We start from the raw sequence: 22,807 nt of genomic DNA, 5'->3' as shown, positions 1-22,807 counted from the left end.
TCCTTTTATTCTCAGAAAAGTCAGTCAAACTACTATTTGATTAATTTACTGTAGAGCTATCACTGATTTTTGCAAAGCCCACTTACTTGGTACTGGGTCGAATTTCTTGACCATTTTTATACCATTTCACCTCCAGCTTTGGATCTGCCAGCTCCACAACAAACCTCACTCTGCCTCCTTTGTCAACTTGATATGCAGGATCAAGAATTTTTGCGAAAGCTGATAGAATAGAAGAAGCAAAAGTATGTTAATATATGTATACATATGCTATGAATTTAAATAGTCAATACATGTAGGAGAACCTAAAAACAAATGAAAAAATGAATCTCAAAGAAGAAAAAAATCAGAAACCTTCCAAATTAATCTTTATATTTTGAACACTGTGTTGACTTATATACAATAAGATGGTTTAAATTGAAAAGAGAATCCACATGTTTCTAGAAGAAACGTAAGAAAAGAATCATTGAAGAAGCTTTAAAAATGACCTAATTCTTCAGGGAATGTACACTATAAAGCGTCCAGATGAAAGTGAACTTTAAAAACACGCTGGGGCTGGGCACGGTGGCTCACGCCTGTAATCCCAGCACTTTGTGAGGCTGAGGCGGGCAGATCACTTGAGGCCAGGAGATCGAAACCAGCCTGGCCAACATGGGGAAACCCTGTCTCTTCTAAAAATACAAAAATTAGTGGGGTGTGATGGTGCATGCCTGTAATCCCAGCTACTCAGGAGGCTGAGGCACGAGAGTCACTTGAACCTGGGAGGCAGAGGTTGCAGTGAGCTGAGATCATGCTACTGCACACTCCAGCCTGGGTGACAGAATGGGACCCTGTTTCAAAAAATAAAAATAAAAGAACATGCTTATTCTTCCAGCACAATTACTATTAGTGTCATTGGCCTTATTTCTGAACTTCTTCTATGTCACAGATGGTTTTTTCAATCATAGAATTTATAAGATAAATTCAGTGATTCATATTAAATTGAATGCCTTTGACTAATTGAAAGAGTAGGCTTACTAAAGTTTTTATACTGTGGTAACTTGCCCAAACAGTGGCATTTTAAAAACACCCCTTGCACATACTTTTAGGAACTCAGGATTTCCAAATATTTTAAATAACATAGAACACAGCAATTAAAAAAAAAAGTTGTCTTTGAAGGGTCTTAAAGATGGTTAACTTCTTTTTTTAATCTAATAAGTTTTTTTCCTGCTTTTTTAAAAGATAATAATTCTCATTTAGCAGTTTGGAAAATACAAATGTGAAATGCCTCATGTTGTCATGCTTGTATTTCCATCATTCCAACCTTATTATACTATTGTTTAGGTAAGCTCACTGTCTCATATTTTAACAAGATAAAATAAACCCTAGCTTTTAAAAAAGCTATCTATCACACATCTTAAGAGATGAATTCAGAGCTAAGTGATAACAATAACAAAGTTCAGCTTGGGGAAAAGAGATGTCAGCTGGCTCTCCCCTGTAGTATTCACACACCTCTCAAAAATATAACTTCAGGAGTTCTGGGATTGTGGGAGTGGCTGAACTACATAAACTAAAAAAACCCTACTACATTTCTCTGGGGCCATTTCTCAACCAGTTTCCAGGAAGTTCAGAAATAAAGGTCAGATTTTTTAAAAAGAGGTAGTAAAAATCTTTAAATTCTATTTGAACATTAACAAAGTAATAAACAATAATAGGATTGATATATTACTAACCTGATGTGTCATAAAACCCATAACCAATAATGACCGAGTATAGGAAGCTTCGAAGAGCTAATGGTCAGTGTAAAATGTATTCCTTTCTCTCTTTTTTTTCTTTCCACTTTAAAAAGGTATTTCAGACCACAATAAACTGGACCCATTTCAGACCCCCACGGAGCTGCTTATTGGTTTTACAAAACATTTTGCTAACCATATTGGGTGTGAGAAAGTGAACTCTCCACACGCCATCAAGTGGGTGAAAGAAAAGGATGGTGAAAGAGTCCACTCTGCTTAAGTAAAAATCAAGAATTTGACAGTGAGGGGGGATGTGGAGGCTGGAGAAAGGGGGCCGCTGAGAAATTCCCAGTAACCGCGGGGGTAATGTACTATTCCATTCTACGTTGTATGTGGACCATGAATCTCCTGTTACCTTGAACCTTCAGGAAATGTCCGTCAAGACAAGCGTAACCCCTGCACTCCTACCCAGTCCCACTCCCAACCCAGCGGGAGACTGGAAGGAGCACGAGATGGGCTTCACGGTCAAGCCTTTCGAACGCTGCCACGCCCCTCGGCCCCGCTGCCTCGCCCCCCGGGCGCGCTCACCTGCGCTCTTCTTCTCCTCTCTGCGCATGCGCTTGAGCCGCTTGAGCATGCCGCGCAGGTCGGTGATTCCATACTGGAAGGCGATCTTCTCGTACTCACTGGGTTTCGCGTTCTTCAGCAACTCCCATACGTCCACCTGGGGTTCTTCTTCCTGCTGCTTCACCTCCCTAACCGGGGAGAACCATGGTCTAGTTTAGTAGCTGCACTGGCCCTTAGAGACTAGGAAGGTCGAGGTATGATTCTGCTTTTTCAGTTCAGTGTAAAAAAGCTCTGTTTAAAGCCTGAGTACTTGAAGCCCAGAAGTCAAGTCCTGCCTTGCTGGAATGGAAGTCTTAGGGAAACTTGCAGGTAGTAGAAGATCAAATGTGTGCCCTTATAGTAACACCTGTAGTTTTCCTAGTTAATAAAAACAATTTAGGGGGAGTAGAGGACATCAGGAAATAGCCTAAAAATATATTTTACTTATTTTCAAATTTAAAGTCTAATTAGAAGATGGAATTTTGAGAAACTTAACAGTTTTCATCTAGGGTATGGATATTGAATTGTTGAAAATTGGACTAGAACTAAAAGGTTTAGATTTGGCCTATGAAATAAAAATGATCTCTATTTTCTTTGATGTACACGCCCTAGCTAAATATGGAGACAGTACAAGTACATTATTTCAAACATTTGGATTCTGCAAATAGCATTTTCCCTACCATATTAGTAAATAAGGACATGAACCATTTTTTACCTTTCTTAAAATAAAAAAAAAAAATTGAAACTGCCATGAGTTTTTTTTTTTTTTTTTTCACATGGTTTTTATGGATACTGATGGTTTAAAAAAATTTTTTTTTCTAAATTAGCAGGGGGAAAGGAGACTGGGTTTAAAAAATTTTCTGACATTTCATCTTAAAGTACTGTCTTGAATGTTTTTTGGAAGCAAATTGGGTATGAGTTATAAAAATATAAATGTTAAACTGTGAAGCAAATGGTTTAGGGCACCATGAACAAGGGAAAGTAACTTCTTAGGGTGCATATCAAAATTATGACCCCAACTTTTGATCGTTGACTACAGAACACATAAAGAACATATATGACTTTAAAAAATGAGATTTAAGATTTACACTTGTCTTCCTTTCTTTTAAAAGCATAAAATAAAAATAAAACTCAGAAATAAACACTTTTGGAAAACAGGCTTAGTATAAACAAATTGGTTTCCTTCATTGAATAAATAATCCTGATTTTGTTTACGTTTACGTGACTATTTTTATCAGGTTAATTTGGAAATGTTACAATGACTGCTTACCGTAATGCTGGTTTGGATGTGATTTTCTGGAAAACTGGTCAAACATCTTACATATCAGTGTGAAAATGAATTCATGCTATCATGTTAGGGAATGATGGGTTACATCTGTTTACATTGTCATATTCATTACACCTGTTTCAGAGTGCCTTCTTTTTTTTTTTTTCTTTGAGACAGAGTCTCACTCTGTTGCCCAGGTTGGAGTGAAGTGGTATGATCTCAGCTCACTGCAACCTCTGCCTCTTGGGTTCTAACGATTCTCCTGCCTCAGTCTCCCAAGTAGCTGGGATTACAGGTGTGCACCACACCCAGCTAATTTTTGTATTTTTAGTAGAGATGGGATTTCACCATGTTGACCAGGCTGGTCTCGAACTCCTGACCTCAAGTGATCCATCCACCACGGCATCCCAAAGTGCTGGCCACCACACCCAGCCCGGAGTGTCATCTTTATACTCATGTGTACTTTGAGAAGGAAATACTGGGTTGTAATCATGGATAAAATATGCAGGGGAGGGGAGGAGATTATAAATATTAACATAGAGTTTAGGGTGGCATTAGGCAAGGATAACATCTAAATATCTAACTTCCATTTTACGTTGCCATGTAAGTCTTTTTGCCCAGTGCGTTCGGGGGACACTGAGGCAGAACTCCTGGAAAATAGAGGGAAGTGAAAGGTCACTGGATTCTCCAATAATCTTGATGGGAAGGACTAGACAACACCATTAGCAAAATGTGCCTCCTAAAAACTCAAGACACAACCGTTATCTTCATATCACTGAAATAATAGCTACATCCTTTATTAACATGGGAAAATCGAAAAGCTTAAGAAAATTGTCCTGAAATTGGAATATTGGTAATAATTTGCCAGATCCACTAAATCTACTTCCTGGAAACAGTAAACACTTCAAATACATCCTTTAAATATTTTAGTAGGAAGTCTAGGAGAGTCACAATTATGATGTATATGTATAGGCCGGGTTAAGTGGCTCAATCTTGTAATCCTAGCACTTTAGGAGGCTGAGGCGGGAAGATTACTTGGGCTCAGGAGTTTGAGACCAGCCTGGGCAACATGGTGAAACCCTGTCTCTACAAAAAATACAAAAATTAGCTGGGCATGGCGGCGCATGCCTGTCATCCCAGCTACTTGGGCTGAAGTGGAAGGATTGCTTGAGCCCAGGAGGTCGAGGCTGCAATGAGCCAATATTGCGCCACTGCACTCCAGCCTGGGTGACAAAGTGAGGCCCTGTCTCAAAGAAAAACCCCCAAAAGATGTATATGTATGTTCATATGTATATATTTTCTGTGGGGTGTTCTCTCAATCCAGTTTATTAGTGCTCTATTTTTGTCACATTCCAGCCTAAATATAGTCCCCAGACTATAAAATTATGCCATACTGGATTATGTTAAATTTGTATTTGAACCATGAAGCATTGCACACATACATTACATATTTCAGGTATCCTCCTGACATTGGCGGAGGATTTAAAGATATTAAGCTAGATATAATTAAAATAGCTAACAAGAGGCACAAGTCACTGAATCCTACATAGATCCATGAGGTGAATATTTATATGAAGGAAACCAGTAATAAAGATGATAATTTTGAGTGTGATGTCCTGAGTCAGTTTTGTTGGTAGATTTATAAAACCAATCATCCTCACCAGTTTTCCTTAAAATGCCAAGATACTCTCCACTCTATCACATACTTAGTCATATCAAATTTCATATAAGAACACCAATGACCTCTTGCCTATTCCTTCCTTTTCTCTCCATTACTTAATTGTATCTCAAATTGTAAAGAGAAGCATCTATCTTGTACTGAAATGTGAGGTCAAGGCTCTCACCTTCAGCATTTCCTTAATGCACCTGGAACATATCTTTAGTTGCTTACCATGGTGGCTGCACATGACCCTGTCTGCATGGCTATGTTAAGTTACAGTGAGGAGAAAAAGCCAAATTTCTGTAGGCACTTCTGATTATTTTCCAAGCCTCGGGATAGACCTGTATAATGCTCATGGTATTTTCATCTACATCAAAATTTCAATAACTTGGTGATCTTAGTGAAGAGTATAACAGTTATAGAAATTTTATGTAGAATACAACTTACAAGTATTTATACAGGTCAATTCCTATAACAGGATGCTGCCCAAAAGATTTAATCTGACTTAGCTAATGTCTATTTGAAGTAAGCTGGCTTTGTTCAGAGCAGGAAGATCTTTTGTTGTACAGAGATGTTGGTTTTAATCATATTTTCTTTTCTCGTGGGGATTTTGGCACACACACTTGGAGGAGTAGAAATGGTAACCATGTGTCATTACCACAATGAAAACGCATGCAACTCACTAGTAGGAAAACACAATGATTTCTAACGTTATATTAGTGGATTAGTATGGTATACTAAATGAACATAACATAGCCTTATATTAACAACAATCTAATTATGAATGAAAATCTTAAGTAGGGGATAAAAGAAAATGAGAACTGGAGACACGTTGGCTGCCCATTAAGTGATTTTTAAATTTTGTCATTTTGACCATGTAGTTAGATTTATTTTTATTCTGGAGTTACTGGCTGAAAAAGTCTGTTCTTTTTTCTTTCTGTTTTTCCTTTTTGATCAGAGCATGGTGCTTAATAATCTACTGTATCACATTTTTGTTGATTGATTGTGTGTGTGTTTGTGTGTTGTCTCCTTATGAATGTCAACTATGTTAGAGAAAATGACACATTTCCTTAGAGGAAGTGCATATTTATTTGCTACCTACTGTGAACCAAGCTTTTTACACTTAATTTAATTTGCACAATAATTCTATTACGTAGCATTTATTCTTCACATTTCCAGATGTGAAATCCAAGTCTCAGAGGGGTCAAATATTTGACCAAAGTCACATAATTAGTAAATGGTAGAGTTGAGACTCAAATCCATGTTTTTTACCACTGTTTTTCCTCCCACAAAAGTGTATCTATCCTTTTCTATGAGCCAGGCACTGGATTTCTTTTCCTCACATCAGTAGCATTATATTCTACACAAAGACAGTGTCTAGTATTTTCCTGATTGAGTAAATGATTGCAGGGAGAATAAAAAGCTCTCTTGTCTTCCTAAAGTGTCAATTTGTGTTATAAACTGAAGCACCAGCTTCCAAGGCAAATTCAGAGTGGCATCTTTAATATGGAGTCACAGGAAATGAGCTGACTCATAAAAGGGAAAGTTGGATTTGGGTCCTGGCCCTGCCTCTAACTCCTGTGTGACTTGGGATAAGTCACTTGTTATCTCTGTACCTTGGTTTCTTATCTGTAGAATGAGGAAACGTGAGGCTCACTTAAGGGCACTTCATATACTATTGCTTTAAATGCATTTGGGGAATTAATCAATACTATTGAGACTAATGGTTACTTGAAGTGGTCTATTGATGGGCTAATATCCCTCAGTAATTAATAAATCACACCCATTAATATTTCTGTTCTCAACCTACATGTTGAGGGGTAGGGGTAAATTTTTCATTTACAGAGACTTGAATAAAGCTGTAATATATACAGCTTTATTATAACTAAACAGAGAATAAACACAATCCCAGTTTATTTCAAGTGTTTGGAATTTGTTATGAAGCATATTTGTACTTGTAGTCTTTTAATAACCATAGAAAACACTAAAAGTAATTTTAAAAGCCTGGAAAGTTAAACGAAAACTGATATTATATACAATTAATTTAAAATTATAGTTTTACTCTGCTTATTTATATATTTGCTAGATAAAACATAATCTCAGAAAAAAAGGTGTTTCTTTTTGTTGCTTCTGCACTATAGTAAATATCTAGATATCTATAATATGCATATAATATAGTATATATATATAGGGAATCGTAGTGAAGAGTATAGCAGTTATAGAAATATATATACGGAGAGAAATCTTATAAAATGGTTATGTTCTAAGTATCCATAATGAAATTCTATAAATTTTATTGCAGGAGAGAACAATGAAAAGTGTGAGTGTGTGATAATACTAAACTTTTATTTCCATTTTATCACTTCTAAAACACATTTTTGAGGCATTTTAAAGACCTCTGAAATGACAATGCATCTTATAATCAATGGTGTGTCAAAACGTTTGGAACAATTTTTTCATTGCTTAGTGATTTATAAAGTACTGGTATGTCTTAAAAGCAGTGGTGTCTTAGACTTGCAGAAATACAGTACATCATAAATAATACATTAAAGTAGGTCTGCCTCTTACAATGTGTATACCTTCAGACTTCTACCAAAATTCTAAAACTGATCTTTTGACCAAATATCAAAGGTAAGAGAATGAAGGCTTCATTTATTCAGTCATGAGAAGGAATCATATGTGCAGTCTTAGAGGTTTCTAGGTATTTGTCTTATGTCTCAGTTTTCATATCTCTTCATCCCCATTAAAAAAAAAAATGTGAAGAGTCATGGAACATTTAAAAAGAAAGTTTAAAAGCATCCATTAAAGGCTTTAAAAGATTAGTATGCAGTTGTTTCTCTCTTTCTAGTCAACTCTGTTATATTCTATAAGCAAAACACATTTTCAGAAATGAAAAATTCTCTGAAAAACATCCACTTTAAACTGGACTCCTCTGAGTGGGTGTCTGAAAGACTTCCAGGCCACAGTGTCTCACTCCATCACTTGGTTCTCACCTACGTTTCAGGAGACCACTAAAGTCAAGTTCCCCTGCATCCTCTTGACCTTCTCCACTGTCGTTAACAAAAGAAAAGCAAATCTGGGTTTAATGCAGAAACATACACAACAATTTCCTCCCAACACTCTACATGTAATGTATATGCAATTTTGTGCCACACAAGGACTAAATCAACACAAACTATTTCTTTTCACACAAGTGACATGCTAAGTTTTTGGAGTATGTACTTGTGGAAAAGTAAACATATGAGGAGCTTGTGTTACTCTATGATTTCAGAAGACACATTTTTGTAGATTGCATATATAAAACTGCTTGGATTTGTGTTAAAACCAGGTAACACAAATGCACTTAAGCCAAGCAACACAAAGTACTTTGTTTTTGCAAGTTGGGGGCTGTAGAAACATACTTGTGTAAAAAGCAAAGAACTTTTGCTGATCTCTGTTATTCATGTAAGACAGAGATTGGCTTGGAGGACGAAGTGTACCAATGTCAGATATATAAGTACAAAGCCTTATATTCAATGGTAACCTCTTTGTGTCCATGAACAGATGAATCAGATAATGTGATACCAACATGGCAAAAATAAAAAAGGAGCTAACACAGAACTTTTTAAAAGATGCATTCCTTTCTGTCTTAAAGGGTGATAATTATTCTAATTTTCTTATTAATATTTATACCTTCTTAAATGTGTTTTAAAAAAAATTGTCTTGAATTGTTAACGAAACTTTTACTAGCAGTTTAAAAAAGTGCTTTCCTGTAGAGAAATGCATCTTAGATTAGGCATGCAGCCACCATTGTGGTTTCATATAAACTCTAACTAGAAGCTATAGAACTAACATTTAAATGGCACTACATAGTTACTTACATGTTTAACTTTTTAATGAAGTTTTGTTTCCTGCTCTTTACAAATGTTAGTTATGGTTTCTAAGAAAAGAGTCTGTGGGTTTAAAAACAGTGTGTATAACATGTAAGTCATAAGAGTTAAACTCAATAATGTGTTTTCAAAATTTCTTTAGGTGTTTGCAGGCCTTTTGAAGTAAATACATTTCTGTTCTTTTAAAGCTGAAAACTTAGTAGATCATGTTTCCCTCTCCCAAGATATACTTGTATACAGTGTGAGCATAGTTTCAGACCTGTGTGTTTGCTGAGCATGGGATGAAGGGAAAGTGGAAGGAAAGTAATAAAATTTGAAAGTTATGACATTTTTTAAAATTAAAAAATACCTAATACCAGTAATATTAAATAACTTCAAAGTAATTAAAGTTTTGACTTATTTATAATATCAGAGGAAAATATGCCTCATTAACAAGCTAAATTATTGTTTTATAATAGTTTGGAGTGACTTTCCTTATTCAGCAAAAGTGTATGTGGATTCTGTATGTGGATTCAGTCTTAGGAAGAACAAAACATTTGGTCTCATTAAAGAATTTATCTTATGGAATAATTAAGTACAGAGAATAACATAATGACAGGAAGGGGCTGGTTATATTTCTCAGAGACCAAAAATCTTTTAAATTTCTTCCTTGACCACCCCCACTCCATTTTTCAGCCTTGGTAATTGCAAAAATATATGAAATAGGTATCTAAATTTTGCCTTTCTGTAGTATTCTTAATGCCAGTTTCATTTAGGATAATCCAATATTATATGGCACTAACTTCAGTAAGTAGCTACTTAGCTGTGGTTTTCTTGGGCACATGGTTCAGTAGCTCCCTCAGTGATTTCTAGATGAAAGGCAATATAAATAAAAGTTTTCTGCCATGACTTAACCAATGAAATGAGTCTCTTTGCGTATTTCTTTTGGCTATTTGGTGGAAAATAATGCTTTAAGGAAGAAACTACATATGAATAAATTGAAAGTGTCTTTCTAAGGCAACTATGAAACCTCAAAAACAGGAACTTCTTTATAACAAGAATATTCCAAAAAATGGTCAGTATATGCTTGACTGCGCCTTAAACCCATGGTTTTTCTAGAACACCAATGTTTAAATATATGGTGTGTTTGCGGTGAAAAAGGTTGTTCGGATTTGGAATACAGAATACAGGGGAAGGGAAATGTGTTTGGAACGTCCTCCACTTCTGTGTTATATAAAAGCTATCTAGATTTTCCTTTTGGAGTTACCTTCTCTTGAAAGCAGATCTGATGTCAATGTTTGGAGTAGTCCCAGTAGATTCTTTGAAAGGAAAGAAAACAATAACATAAATACCCATTAAGGAGGTAGTTTGTGTTCAGTTCCTTTATAGGCTGTGGGGATTCTTTAGATGGAAGAATGTCAGGTGAAGGGGGGTGCTTTTCTCCTGAATGGCTGTGCTGCCAAGACCTCATCATACCTCCTGCTGCCTCATGAAGAACCAATGAAGGGACCGTGGGGTCACCTTGTCCAGGTGTCATTCAACTTGTCTGCCCACTAGAATCACTGAGGGACTTAAAAACGTATCAGTTTCTTGATCCGCTCTGCCAGAGATGTTGATCCACCAGATCAGGGAGGGGCACCCAGAAATCAATATTCTTAAAAAGCCCTCCAGGGGCTAGGCGTGGTGGCTCACGCCTGTAATCCCAGCACTTTGGGAGGCCGAGGCGGGCGGATCACGAGGTCAGGAGATCGCGACCAGCCTGGCTAACACGGTGAAACCCCGTCTCTACTAAAAATAACAAAACAAAATTAGCCGGGCGTGGTGGCGGGCTCCTGTAGTCCCAGCTACTCGGGAGGCTGAGGCAGGAGAATGGCGTGAACCCGGGAGGCGGAGCTTGCAGTGAGCCGAGATGGCGCCACTGCATTCCAGCCTGGGTGACAGAGAGAAGCGAGACTCCTTCTCAAACAAAAAAAAAGCCCTCCAGGTGATCTTCTCAGAGATGCCCAGCCAGGTTGAAGCAGTGCTGCCCAGGGTCCCAGATCCCACCTAATACAGAAATATTGACAGGACCCGACCCATGGCCATCCAGCCTCTGCTTGACATCACTCTCAGTAGGACTCTCACAACCTTCCTGGGCTGTCTATATAGCTTTAACAGAAGAGCACATCCTTTTTTGTTTGTTTGTTTTTGTTTTTTTTTTTTTTTTGAAATGGAGTCTCGTGTTACCCAGGCTGGAGTGCAATGGCGCGGTCTCAGCTCACTGCAACCTCTGCCTCCCTGGTTCAAGTGATTCTCCTGCCTCAGCCTCCCAAGTAGCTGGGAATATAGGTGCCCACCACCACGCCCGGCTAATTTTTGTATTTCTAGTAGAGACAGGGTTTCACCATGTTGGCCAGGCTGGTCTCGAACTGCTGTCCTCGTGATCCGTCCGCGCCGGCCTCCCAAAGTGCTAGGATTACAGGCTTGAACCACCGCGCCTGGCCAGCTCATCCTAACGTTAAGACAAAATTCACCTGCTCATCGTTTCCGCCTTTGATTCTAAACTGCCTAAATGCTTCTCATGCATGGAAATTTGTTTTCCATGCTCTGTGTGACAGCCCCTTCCCCTCTTTGCAACAAGCCATGTATGCCTGACTTCCTTCGCCCACACACTCAAGCTGGATAGGGTGTGGTTTTTGGATTCTTCATCTTCCTGGTTACCCTACTCGAGAAGAGGTCCAGGCAGAGGTATAGTGCCCATGGCTAAAGACCTCACTCCAAATGTAGAATAAGTAGCATGTTGTAGAGAGAAGTATCATTTCCTATACCACTTGGAATAGCCCAGTTTAAAATTACATTCATGGCCGGGCACAGTGGCTCACGCCTGTAATCCCAGCCCTTTGGGAGGCCAAGGCAGGTGGATCACTTGAGGCCTGGAGTTTGAGACTAGGCTGGCTAATATGGCGAAATCCCACCTCTTCTAAAAATACCCCAGCAAAATTAGCCGGGTGTGGTGGCGCACGCCTGTAATCCCAGCTATTTGGGAGGCTGAGGCATGAGAATTGCTTGAACCCAGGAGTTGGAAGTTGCAGTGAACCACGACTGTGCCACTGGACTCTAGCCTGGGCAACAGAGTGAGACTCTGTCTCAAATAAAATAAAATAAAATTACATTCACTTTGTTTGTCTTTTGCAACCACATCACACTTTACATTCACCTTAAGTTTATAATATTTGCTGCCAAGTCAACTTTTCCTTTGTATACTTGTAAAAGCGAGTTTTTTTCCAACCTCACTGTATGCATTTAGGCCTTCTATGTTTACTCTGGGTAGTACACAGAACATATGGATGAAGAACTGCCATGCCTGACATTAGTCGTTATAAGAGAAATTCTCCCTTCCATCTGGGTATCCTGAACTCTCATAGCATATTACCCTATCCCCAAACCTAAGCGGGAAAGTGGACCCCATGAAACATACATTCTGTAGCAGCAAAAACTGACATCATCTTTTATCTGGGAGATTGAAGGAATATAGATAGCATGGACAAGAGATATTTAGCGATAAAATCCCCCCAATTCTACTTTTATAAATTATTTCATTGCAATTCAATTCAGTAGGCTTGCTGAGACTACCATAATCAGAAACACACAGTTTTAAAGGAAAACTTTCCCTGAAATCTCATAGTATTAAATGAACTTCTTCTTCTCCATCCCCTCACACCCCATTAAAAAATTACATTTATCTAGGCAAGAAGGCTCTCTTACCACGCACTTCAAGATCAAATGAACAGCTGTCAAACTTATCCTTATAGGTGACCTCGCATCTGTAATTTCCTGCAAAGTTCTCTTTGGCCTTGATGATCTGCATCTCAAATGTGTACACCTGCAATGAAATACATCCAGACACACACATTTCAGTTTATTTTCCAAATTTCTCAGCATTGGCTTAAAGCTGTGTCTATCTGTGGGAATTCCAGTACAATGTTCTCAGTATCGGAGGGCAAATGTGTCCTGTAGCCCCCGGACACAGCAGGGCAATCGCAATAGAGTGTACACACTAGCAATGGTAACTTCAGAGGATTTTCTGGAACTGAAGTCTCTCAAAGCTGAACCTGAAAATAATTATTTATTCACATAGAAGGAATGCGCTAGCTGAGCCCCTGTCCTGGGAGTTCAGGGCCTTACCCGACTGTGCCTCTCAAAGCTTTCCTTCAGCTGAAGGTGCTTTCCGGCTTTGCTGGCCAGGTCCATCCATTTTCCTTTGAACCATTTGATAGTGGGTTTTCTCAGAAGATCTTCAGCCTGGACTTTGGCTATGAAGGTGATATCTTCACCTAGAAGAAGCACAAGGGATTCAGCTTGCTCTTTAGCAAGTGTCATTTGTTTTGCTTTCAACTGGAAAGAGTTGACATGGACTGCACTACAGAATATGGTGTGACTGATGCCCTCGGAATTGTGCAATGAATTGGTCCTGATTTTTTTATGAATGCTCTAGAGGTCCGTAGGCTGTTCCAGCTTGTTCTGCTTTGGGGATTTATGAAGCAGAAAAAGTAATAGGGAAACCAGTGGAAGTAATTTTTATATATGGATAATTTTACATTTGGATAATTTTTTTATTTCATATATATGGATATATATGGATATGTATGATAGATGTGAAATTTTATTGCATATATGGATATGTACAAAATTTTATTTCATATATCTGGAAATATATGAAATAAAAATGAAAAAATTGAATTTTTTTCACCCTTTTTATTAGGCAAGGTGATGAAAAGCTTGGAATTACAGGAATGTGACTAAATCAAACTGATCTGCTTGAAGTAAACCTGCCAATCTGTTTGTATTGAGTGATTTAGACCCTGAGGACATGACATTGTGGTCTAGCTTCCAGCCCAGCATTTCAGTGTCTTACAGGAGCATAAGGGGAACCAACATGTCTGTTCACATGCGGTGTATTTTGACATTCTAGCCTGGAAAGAAGTAATTCTGGAATACAGTTGGCTATGTACTCATTTGCATAATATTGATAAGTGTCAAAGACTAATTCAGATCATAATATATCCCTTATAAAGATTTATTTGGTTAAAATTCTTCAACCCTCAGGTCCTCCTCCAGCTCACCATCCCTTCACAGCACTTGGCATTTGTGATTATTTGTTTAATTTTTTGTCTGCTCCTCTCAGACTATAAATTCTGAGTGCTCACATGTTATACTCAGTGCCTAAAACAGGAGGTATATAATCAATATTTTTGAATTTGAATATTTGAAGAGTTGAACCATTTGTCCAATCAGCTGTCTCAGATATTATGACTTATGACCTAGCACATGTGTAGATTTGGAATCATCTTACGGAGTGAGTTATGATAATGTCAGCAGATACTGGCTCAGCATTTGGTGTGTCAGGCACTGTTCAAAATACCTCACAGCTAGGTCCTATTCTTGTCACCATTTTACAGATGGGGAAACTGAGGCATAAAGAAGTTAAACTGTCTTTCAAGGGCAATAGCTAGCAGGAAGCAGAATCAAGATTAGAACCCAAGGTTCCAGGGTCCAGGCACTGGACTCCTATGTGCCGAAGGTTACTGAAATCATAGCTGTCACTCATCTTTTCATGTCGTAAAAAGCAGGATTTAGTATATACATACAGTGGAATATTATCCAGCTGTAAAAAGGAATGAAGTTCTGATACATGCAACAATGTGGATGAACTTTGGAAACATTGTGCTAAATGAAAGAAGCCAGACACAAAAGATCCTGCATTGTCTGATTCCATTAATATGAAATATCCAAAATAGGTAAATCCAGAGAGACAAAGCAGATAATGGTTGCCAGGGCCTGGGAGGAGAGGGCAATGGGGAGTAACTACTTAATGGAATATAGGGTCTTTTTGGGGTGATGAAAATGTTTTAGAAATAGATAGAAGTAGTGGCTGTACAACATTGCGAACGTACTGATAGCCACTGAATTGTTCACTTTAAAATGGTTAATGTTATAAGTGAATTTCACCTCACATTTTTTATTTTTTTTAAGACAGAGTCTTGCTCTGTTGCCCAAGCTGGAATGCAGTGGCATGATCTCGGTTCATTGCAACCTCCACCTCGTGGGTTCAAGCGATTCTCCTGCCTCCACCTCCTGAGTAGCTGAGATTACAGGTGTCTGCCACCACGCCCAGCTAATTTTTGTATTTTTAGTAGAGACTGGGTTTCACCATGTTGGCCAGGCTGGTCTTGAACTCCTGAGCTCAAATGATCTGCGTGCCTCGGCCTCCCAGAGTGCTGGGATTACAGGCGTGAGGCACCGTGCTCGGCTCACCTTAATTTTTTAAAAAAGGTAGGATTGAATGCTAGGCACTCACCAACTTTCACTGTTCCTCCTTGAGGTTTTTCAACGAACAAGATAGACAGCTGGGAGTTGGCATTCTGCTTGGCTTGTTCCTCCCCAGGAGGTGGTTCGACAAGGGTCCAATCTGATGAGCAGAAAGGAGGAAAAGGATTATTTCAGGGCCAGGTTCTTCTTAGGCAGTCTTACCTGGATTTGTTGTTCTCACCAACGCTGTAGCTTTTCCTTGTCTAATAAACCTAGATAAATACAACATCATTCTTTCTGCCCCCAGCAGCCATCGGTAGAGGGGAACAGATTCCCATTCTTACAGGGGTATCTCTTCCATGATGGGGCAAATGAACATTATGTAATTCCTAGAAATAGTGGAACTTTCCAGGTAAGCTGTTATTCTCTCTTTGTTGATGGCCATAGTTCCTTTGCTTCCCCATATTGCCTGTCCCCTAACAGGTAAACAATGGTGGTAAGTGTATTCAAGCAGGACTCTTGGTGTTTTTCTAGGTGATGGACTATAAGGCCACATCGATACAACTACATTGAAAAAGACTAAAGGGACAGGTCATTTGGAGGGTAAATTGTCTGACAAGGGTCAGAAAGCCAAGCCTGGCCTGGTATTTCTAGATTCCTTGCTTTTGTAAGAGAGTTTTATTAGGGTTGTACAGATGTGGCCATAGTTTAACAAGGAAGTAACAGATCACGACCTGTGGTATAAATGGCAAGGATACCAAGATTGTGCTGCAAGGGGAAAAAACAAAACAAAACAAAACAGAGAACTGGAAAGAAAAAAACTGAGGCTTTCCCACAAAGAGAGACAAGCTGGAAATAGAGTTTCTTTTGCATCTTCTCATTTGCACTTTGGTGATTAGTGTTAATCTGCAGTCAATTCCAATTCTAGGATAGTAGAGAGAACTGTAGATATTTCCCCTGTCTCTGAGCCGAATGTAGAGTTCAGGTTCAGCCACTTAATAACTGGAAAAAAATGCATAGGTTGCCAACTCTCTGCTTGTTAATGTTTCTTGAAAAGAAGGAAAATGCGCATTTAATTGTTTTAGTTTTCATGTATCAATCATGCTTGATATTTCTATCTGGAGTAGTAGGCCATCATTTTCGCAATGAAGTTAAACATTTTCACAATTATGTGACAATCATAGTCATATGATTACACATTTTTAAACACCCAAGTTAATGTTAAAATTTTGTTGTTTGTGTTTATGATATTAATAGGAACACATTTAGAACATGAGGATAAGTGTTTCTCTTGTTTTGTTCACTTCTATACCTGCAGTGCCTATAGGAGTGGCTGGCCCATAAGAGGCCCATAATAGGATTATATCAGGTCCTCAATACAAATTTGTTGAATGAATGAATGAATGACTTCATAGAACAAGAGCTACAGCTGATAGGATGCATTTGAAAGTGTTTTATTATCTTTATGTAAAGTTCTATAAAAATGTGAATTATTATCTAACTTTAGTACATCCCCAAAATGAAGATTGATCTCTGTGTATTTGCTAAATATTAAAAATGATAGAACAAACCTGTGGTATTTGTGGCTAGATCCTTGAATGCGTGTGTATCATGCAAAATTAATTGTTTCTCAATACATTAGTTTTCTTGTAAGAGGAAACGTAATGAAAGATTGCTGTAAAAACTACAATCTGAATAAGATAAGGATTAGAATCAATACAGCTTCAAGAAATGAGCTCATTAGTGATTGTATTAGGACGAGGTCAGGATGCCTTGTCTGGGCTTGTGCTCACCTGAATCTTTTCTCTCCAGGGCCCGACTACCCAAACCTGAAAGGAAAGTGTGATTTGGGTGATGCAGAGGGGTGGAAAGGCAATGAAAATGGAGTGCTGACTTCAACCTTCTTGGATTCCCCCTAAACCCTGTCTCCTCTGGTGATAGGAAGGAAAAAACCCTACAAGTTGGCTTGGATGGAAAATCAGTAGAGCTCCAAGTATGAAAGCATCTATAAAAGTGTGTGTCTTATTTTAAAATGATAGAAAAATTTAAAAATCCCAGCTGGGTGTGGTGGTTCATGCCTGTAATCCCAGCACTTTGGGAGGCCGAAGTGGGTGGATCACTTGAGGTCAGGTGTTTGAGACCAGTCTGGCCAACATGGTGAAACCCCGTCTCTACGAAAAATACAAAAATTAGCCCAGCCCAGCTTGGTGGCACACACCTGTAATCCCAGCTACTCGGGAGGCTGAGGCACGAGAATCACTTGAACCTGGGAGGCACAGGTTGCAGTGAGCCGAGATAGCACCACTGCACTCCAACCTGGGCAATAGAGTGAGACTCAGTCTCAAAAAAGAAAAGAAAAGAAAAGAAAAATTTTAAAATCCAAATATCTAAGTTTAAGGAACAGGGGAAAGGGTGGATATATAGTGAGAAATGGAAGACAGATATGTTGACCCCTAACATTTATACCCAGGATTTACCAATCTTATTTATTTCTCAAAGAGTGCCTCTTTCTAAGAAGTTTCTCATGTAAAACAAAAAATTGTCATTAAAGCCAACATTTCCTTCTTGGTGCCAGCACAGGCGAAACCTGTTGCCCCTGCTCTGTGCACTGACTGAGCAAGGAGGCTCACCACCTTTTCTTTTCCTCTACTGTCAATGAATAATACATTTAAAAGCAGGGAAAAGGGTAGAAATTATCCTAACCTGGAGGCAAGGCGCTAGGCGGGGAGACTTCCTCTTCATCTGAAACAAGAAATAGGAGTAAAAAGTCAAGGAGAAAATGACTTCATCCCAAGTAACCTAGGAAAGGGAAATCTGAAAAAGACGACGAGAAACCACACAATACACTTTCAACTGCTGAGCAAGCCTTAGAAAACTTGGTACCTGAAAAGTGAAACCTGAGTATTTCAGGCAAAGAAAGAAAAAATAATAAATAAAAAGTTGATAGAGTAGGGTAATCCAAATGGAAGCACAGATTTAAAAATGGGACACTGCAAGTGTTTTATGTGACTGTAGGTTAGGAAAAAATGAATGCTAAAAATCAAACCTTGATGAAATCAATAATGGAAGTGGTTTTCAAGTCCTGATTTTGTAACAAAAGTGAATGGCAGACCTTATTCATATATCACATTCGTTTGGACACAGACATAAAAGCCTATATGTGTACTATCTGAGAACTCATTTCTACCCAGAAAACCTCATGATTAATTGCTCTTCGGTATTTAAGAAACAAAAGTCAAGATAAATTAATATGAATATAAACTTTATAAGCATTTTTTCCAACATTATACTGGTGTTGGAAAATGCTGTATAATTTCTGAATATTTACCCATATGTATTTGTGAAATTCAAAATATGTCTTTTAGTGTTTATGTGCAGAATATTTCCCTTTTTAAAAACATCTGAACTTCAAAGTTCACATTTTATTTATCTGTTTTGGATAAACAAGTTTATTTGTAAATTTAGTCAGCCTACCTAATCGACCTAAAAACTTCAGTAGAAGGATAAATTTTTTTTTTTTTTCTGAGACGGAGTTTCACTCTTTTTGCCCAGGCTGGAGTGCAATGGCGCGATCTCGGCTCACCGCAACCTCCGCCTCCCGGGTTCAAGCGATTCTCCTGTCTCAGCCTCCCAAGTAGCTGGGATTACAGGTGCCTGCCACCACGCCCGGCTAATTTTTTTTTTTTAATTTTTAGTAGAGACAGGGTTTCACCATGTTGGCTAGGGTGATCTCGATCTCTCGACCTCATGATCCACCTGCCTCGGCCTCCCAAAGTGCTGGGATTACAGGCGTGAGCCACCGCGCCCGGCAGAAGGATAAATTTTAAAACCACTTGGAAGACAATCTCTATAAAAGTGATTTTCCCAGGACAGTAACCAGATGCAGCCTAACCCAACACCATCTTAATTGGCAGAGGTTCAGTGGGCTGGAGCTTTGTGCTTTTCATAATACAAATGCTGTAAGAAAAAGAACGTCGTATTGTTTCCTGTTAGCAGGGAGGAAAACTCAACCTAGTTAGGAAACCAACCATAACAAAATGAAAAGCTGCACTAATGAAGAGTATTAGTAACAGATGATGCTGGTGTGAAAAACTTGTATTTTATTCTAGAGCCCTTATAAATAAAATCTCCCCAGTTAGTGTTTATATTATCAGCCAGAGGGTTATTTATCATGTGGTAGAATGAGGACTTATGCAAGGTATAAATGCACATAGCATTTCACCACTATGAAAACAAGTGCAGTCCAGTTAGAATAAAACCAACTGGACTCTAAATTGCACACACCTTAATGATAAGACTCCCCATCACTTGTGAATGTAAAACATTTAATTTAAAAATGTTAACACTCCAATATATAAAACAGCTATTATGAATGCACCTGGTGTATTCTATAGCTGCCAGGTTTATTCTTTTTTTTTTTTTTTTTTTTAAGGAAACTGTAAGTTACAGTGTGGTTAAGACTTGTATCTTCATCCTTGAAAAAGCCACATTCTATCACAGTGATGTATGGTCAGACTTAACAGCCCTGATTTTTAAACACCTGGATCAAGTCATAACCAGTTTCATTGCAAGGGACCCTGTACACATTTATTAATTCTAGTACCTTACTAGTTACCCAGCAAGTCACTAATGTACAGAAACATTCATCATGAGAAGCAAGAAATACTACCCATCCCTTCTGCATTTTAGCAACTTGTTACTCCTGAGCAACAGTGCTCTCATCACTGAGGTCTGTGAACAAAGTTCACATCTTACATCCTTAAAGAGCATTTGGTGTTATCTGAACCTCTGCTCTGCTCTTCCCGAAGCATAAACTAGTGTTTTTATGAATAATAAAATCTTTGTACTTAAAATACTAGAATATTTGTGAATTTACAGCCTGGGCAACATAACAAGACTCTCTCTGTTAAAAAAAAATTAATTAGCCAGGCTTGCATATTATTTGCGCACTGAGAGCTTGGTAGTGTATGCCTATAGTCTCAACCACTTGGGAGGCTGAGGCTAGAGAGTTACTTGAGTCCAGGAATTGGAGGCTGTACTGAGCCATGATCACGCCACTGTACTCTAGCCTGGATGACACAGCAAGACCCTGACTCTAAAAACAAAAACAAAAGCAAACTAGAATCATTGTGGATTTCAAAATGTAAATGTATATGACTGTATAAAACAGGATACAGGAAATACATGCACAGGAATGTTAATTAAAAAGTGCTTTAAAAAATTCCTGACAAAAAGACATAAAATAGTATGTTTTTATATCATCTATTAGAATATTTACTATGAGTATTACCTGCTGGCCTGAAATTTCTTTTCCCAAACTGTCAAACAGAGATATGTGTTATTACTTTTTAATAAAATTACTAATATATTTATCATATATTAATATCATATATTAATATAATTACTTCAGAATCCAAGAGGTGATTCACTGGGTCATGTGGGATTTGAGATTCTTAACAGGAAGCTCTCTGTGGTCAAAGAAACTTGAAAAATGCTAGGCTGGAATTAAATGCTTGTATTTTATTGTTTTGTGTTTGTGTGTTTACTGCAGGATATCTCAAAGCTCTCAGTGTGCAAATAATGTGTACTGGAAGTGGGGGCGACAAGAAATGATATGGTCATTATTACCTCCCAAACTTAGTTCATTTTGAATGTTTTCTCCTGAACTAATATGCATGCATTCACATTCCACAAAATTGTGCATTTGCCCGGTATAGGTATTTCTGAGCTATTAGGAGAATTCTGTGTTTCAGAAGACAGTGAAATAATTAAAATTTTACATTTTCAAAATCAAAATAACTTGTAATTTTCCCATAATATTACTTGCCATAGATTTAATTCAGTATTTAGTACTTTATTCTTGTCACCTATTCAAAGGTTTTTATTTACTGAAATATATAAGATTGTTGATTTAAAGTCCTGTAAAAATTAACAGAAGTGAAGTTAAAATTCAATCAAATCCTAGAAAGGAGCTTTCTTTATTAAATGTAAACTAGAAGCTTGAACCATTTTGATTCAAATGAACACTTTATAAAGGTTTTGTGGTGGTTTACTTTTTGTTTGTGCACAGAGCATAATGAAACATTGAGTTAATCATCTAGAACACAAAATGAGAAGAGTATTCACTTACGTTCATGAAACTAAAATGAAGAAAAATAATCTTGTCTTTAAAAAATTGATTGATACATAATAATATTTGCACATATTTATGGGGTACGTGTGATGGTTTGTTACATGCATAGAATATGTAATGATGGCAGTCTGCGTTTTTTTTGTTTGTTTTTTGAGACAGAGTCTCCCTCTATCGCCCAGGCTGAAGTGCAGTGGCACAATCTTCGCTCACTGCAACCTCTACCTCCCAGGTTTAAGCAATTCTGGTGCCTCAACCTTCTGAGTAGCTGAGACTACAGACGTCTGCCACCACACCCAGCTAATTTTTATATTCTTAGGAGAGACAGGGTTTCACCATATTGGCCAGGCTGGTCTTGAACTCCTGGGCTCAGGCAATCCTCCCGCCTTGGCCTCCCAAAGTGCTGGGATTACAGGCATGAGGAGGTACAGCACCCGGCTGGCAATCTGTTTTTTAAGCAAAAATTTGATAGGTGAGTAGTTTCAAAGTCTACTAAATGTTAAGACTATTTGGAGGACATGCACAGTTGTTTTAGACTATGAAGGAATACATATTAATGCAGCGCTTCAGAGTATCATGAAATAGTCTTCGTCTAGATCACCCAACAGTAGTGTCAAATAGCAATTACTTCTCAATTGGCAATCTTGGATTCATTGCACATAAATTTTCAAATTTATGAAAGTGCTAGAAAACATAATCAACATGAGCAAAGTTTACTCTTTCCTTTCTTTTATTTTTATTTATTAATTAGTGTTTTTTTAGACAGAGTCTTGCTCTGTCTCCCAGGCTGGAGTGCAGTGGCACCATCTCAGCTCACTGCAACCTCCGCCTCCCAGGTTCAAGCAATTCTCCTGCCTCAGTCTCCTGAGTAGCTGGAAATACAGGTGCTTGTCACCACACCTGGCTAATTTTTGTATTTTTAGTAGAGATGGGGTTTCACCATGTTGTCCAGGCTGGTCTCAAACTCCTGAGCTCAAGTGATCCTCCTGCCTCAGCCTCCCAAAGTGCTGGGATTACAGGCATGAGCCACCTCACCCAGCCAGTTTCCTTTCTTTTAAAAGTTGCTTCAGTCCTGGCACTTTTTTTTAGATTGGGAATTGTAGTTAAGATATTGGGATTCTGACCTTAAATTCTCAAAAAATTGCCTGGTTTGATTTGGTTGAGTTCGATGAGACTGAAATGTTTAATGGTTCTTATTTTTCATAGAAACCAGGTTCTATTGCTAGGAGGTAGATTGAATATCCAAATATTTCTGGTTGTGTCCAGTTCAACAATATATATATGAATGACGTAGCATCT

General features: G+C 38.2%; 1 protein-coding gene across 12 annotated transcripts in view; it reads right to left on the bottom strand.

The window, feature by feature from the left end:
* Nucleotides 1-22,807, bottom strand: part of MYBPC1 (myosin binding protein C1) — a 97,946-nt gene that overhangs the window by 47,847 nt on the left and 27,292 nt on the right. For 3 of the 12 annotated variants that reach the window (XM_063614308.1, XM_063614307.1, XM_063614313.1), the window contains 9 exons: nucleotides 18,082-18,120; nucleotides 17,172-17,207; nucleotides 15,428-15,538; nucleotides 13,255-13,403; nucleotides 12,835-12,952; nucleotides 10,358-10,409; nucleotides 8,236-8,292; nucleotides 2,298-2,464; nucleotides 87-219 (listed from right to left, as the gene is read on the bottom strand). In XM_063614308.1, the coding sequence (XP_063470378.1) occupies nucleotides 87-219; nucleotides 2,298-2,464; nucleotides 8,236-8,292; nucleotides 10,358-10,409; nucleotides 12,835-12,952; nucleotides 13,255-13,403; nucleotides 15,428-15,538; nucleotides 17,172-17,207; nucleotides 18,082-18,120 (862 nt within the window). The remainder of the gene's footprint in view (nucleotides 1-86; nucleotides 220-2,297; nucleotides 2,465-8,235; nucleotides 8,293-10,357; nucleotides 10,410-12,834; nucleotides 12,953-13,254; nucleotides 13,404-15,427; nucleotides 15,539-17,171; nucleotides 17,208-18,081; nucleotides 18,121-22,807) is intronic. The other 9 variants (XM_063614310.1, XM_063614315.1, XM_063614312.1 and 6 more) reach the window with 5 other exon arrangements.

The sequence above is a fragment of the Symphalangus syndactylus genome, chromosome 13 (genome assembly GCF_028878055.3).
Source record: "Symphalangus syndactylus isolate Jambi chromosome 13, NHGRI_mSymSyn1-v2.1_pri, whole genome shotgun sequence".
Lineage (NCBI taxonomy): Eukaryota > Metazoa > Chordata > Mammalia > Primates > Hylobatidae > Symphalangus > Symphalangus syndactylus.
The sequence above is the reverse complement of the archived record's forward strand: the minus strand, read 5'-3'. Positions and strand labels throughout refer to the sequence as shown.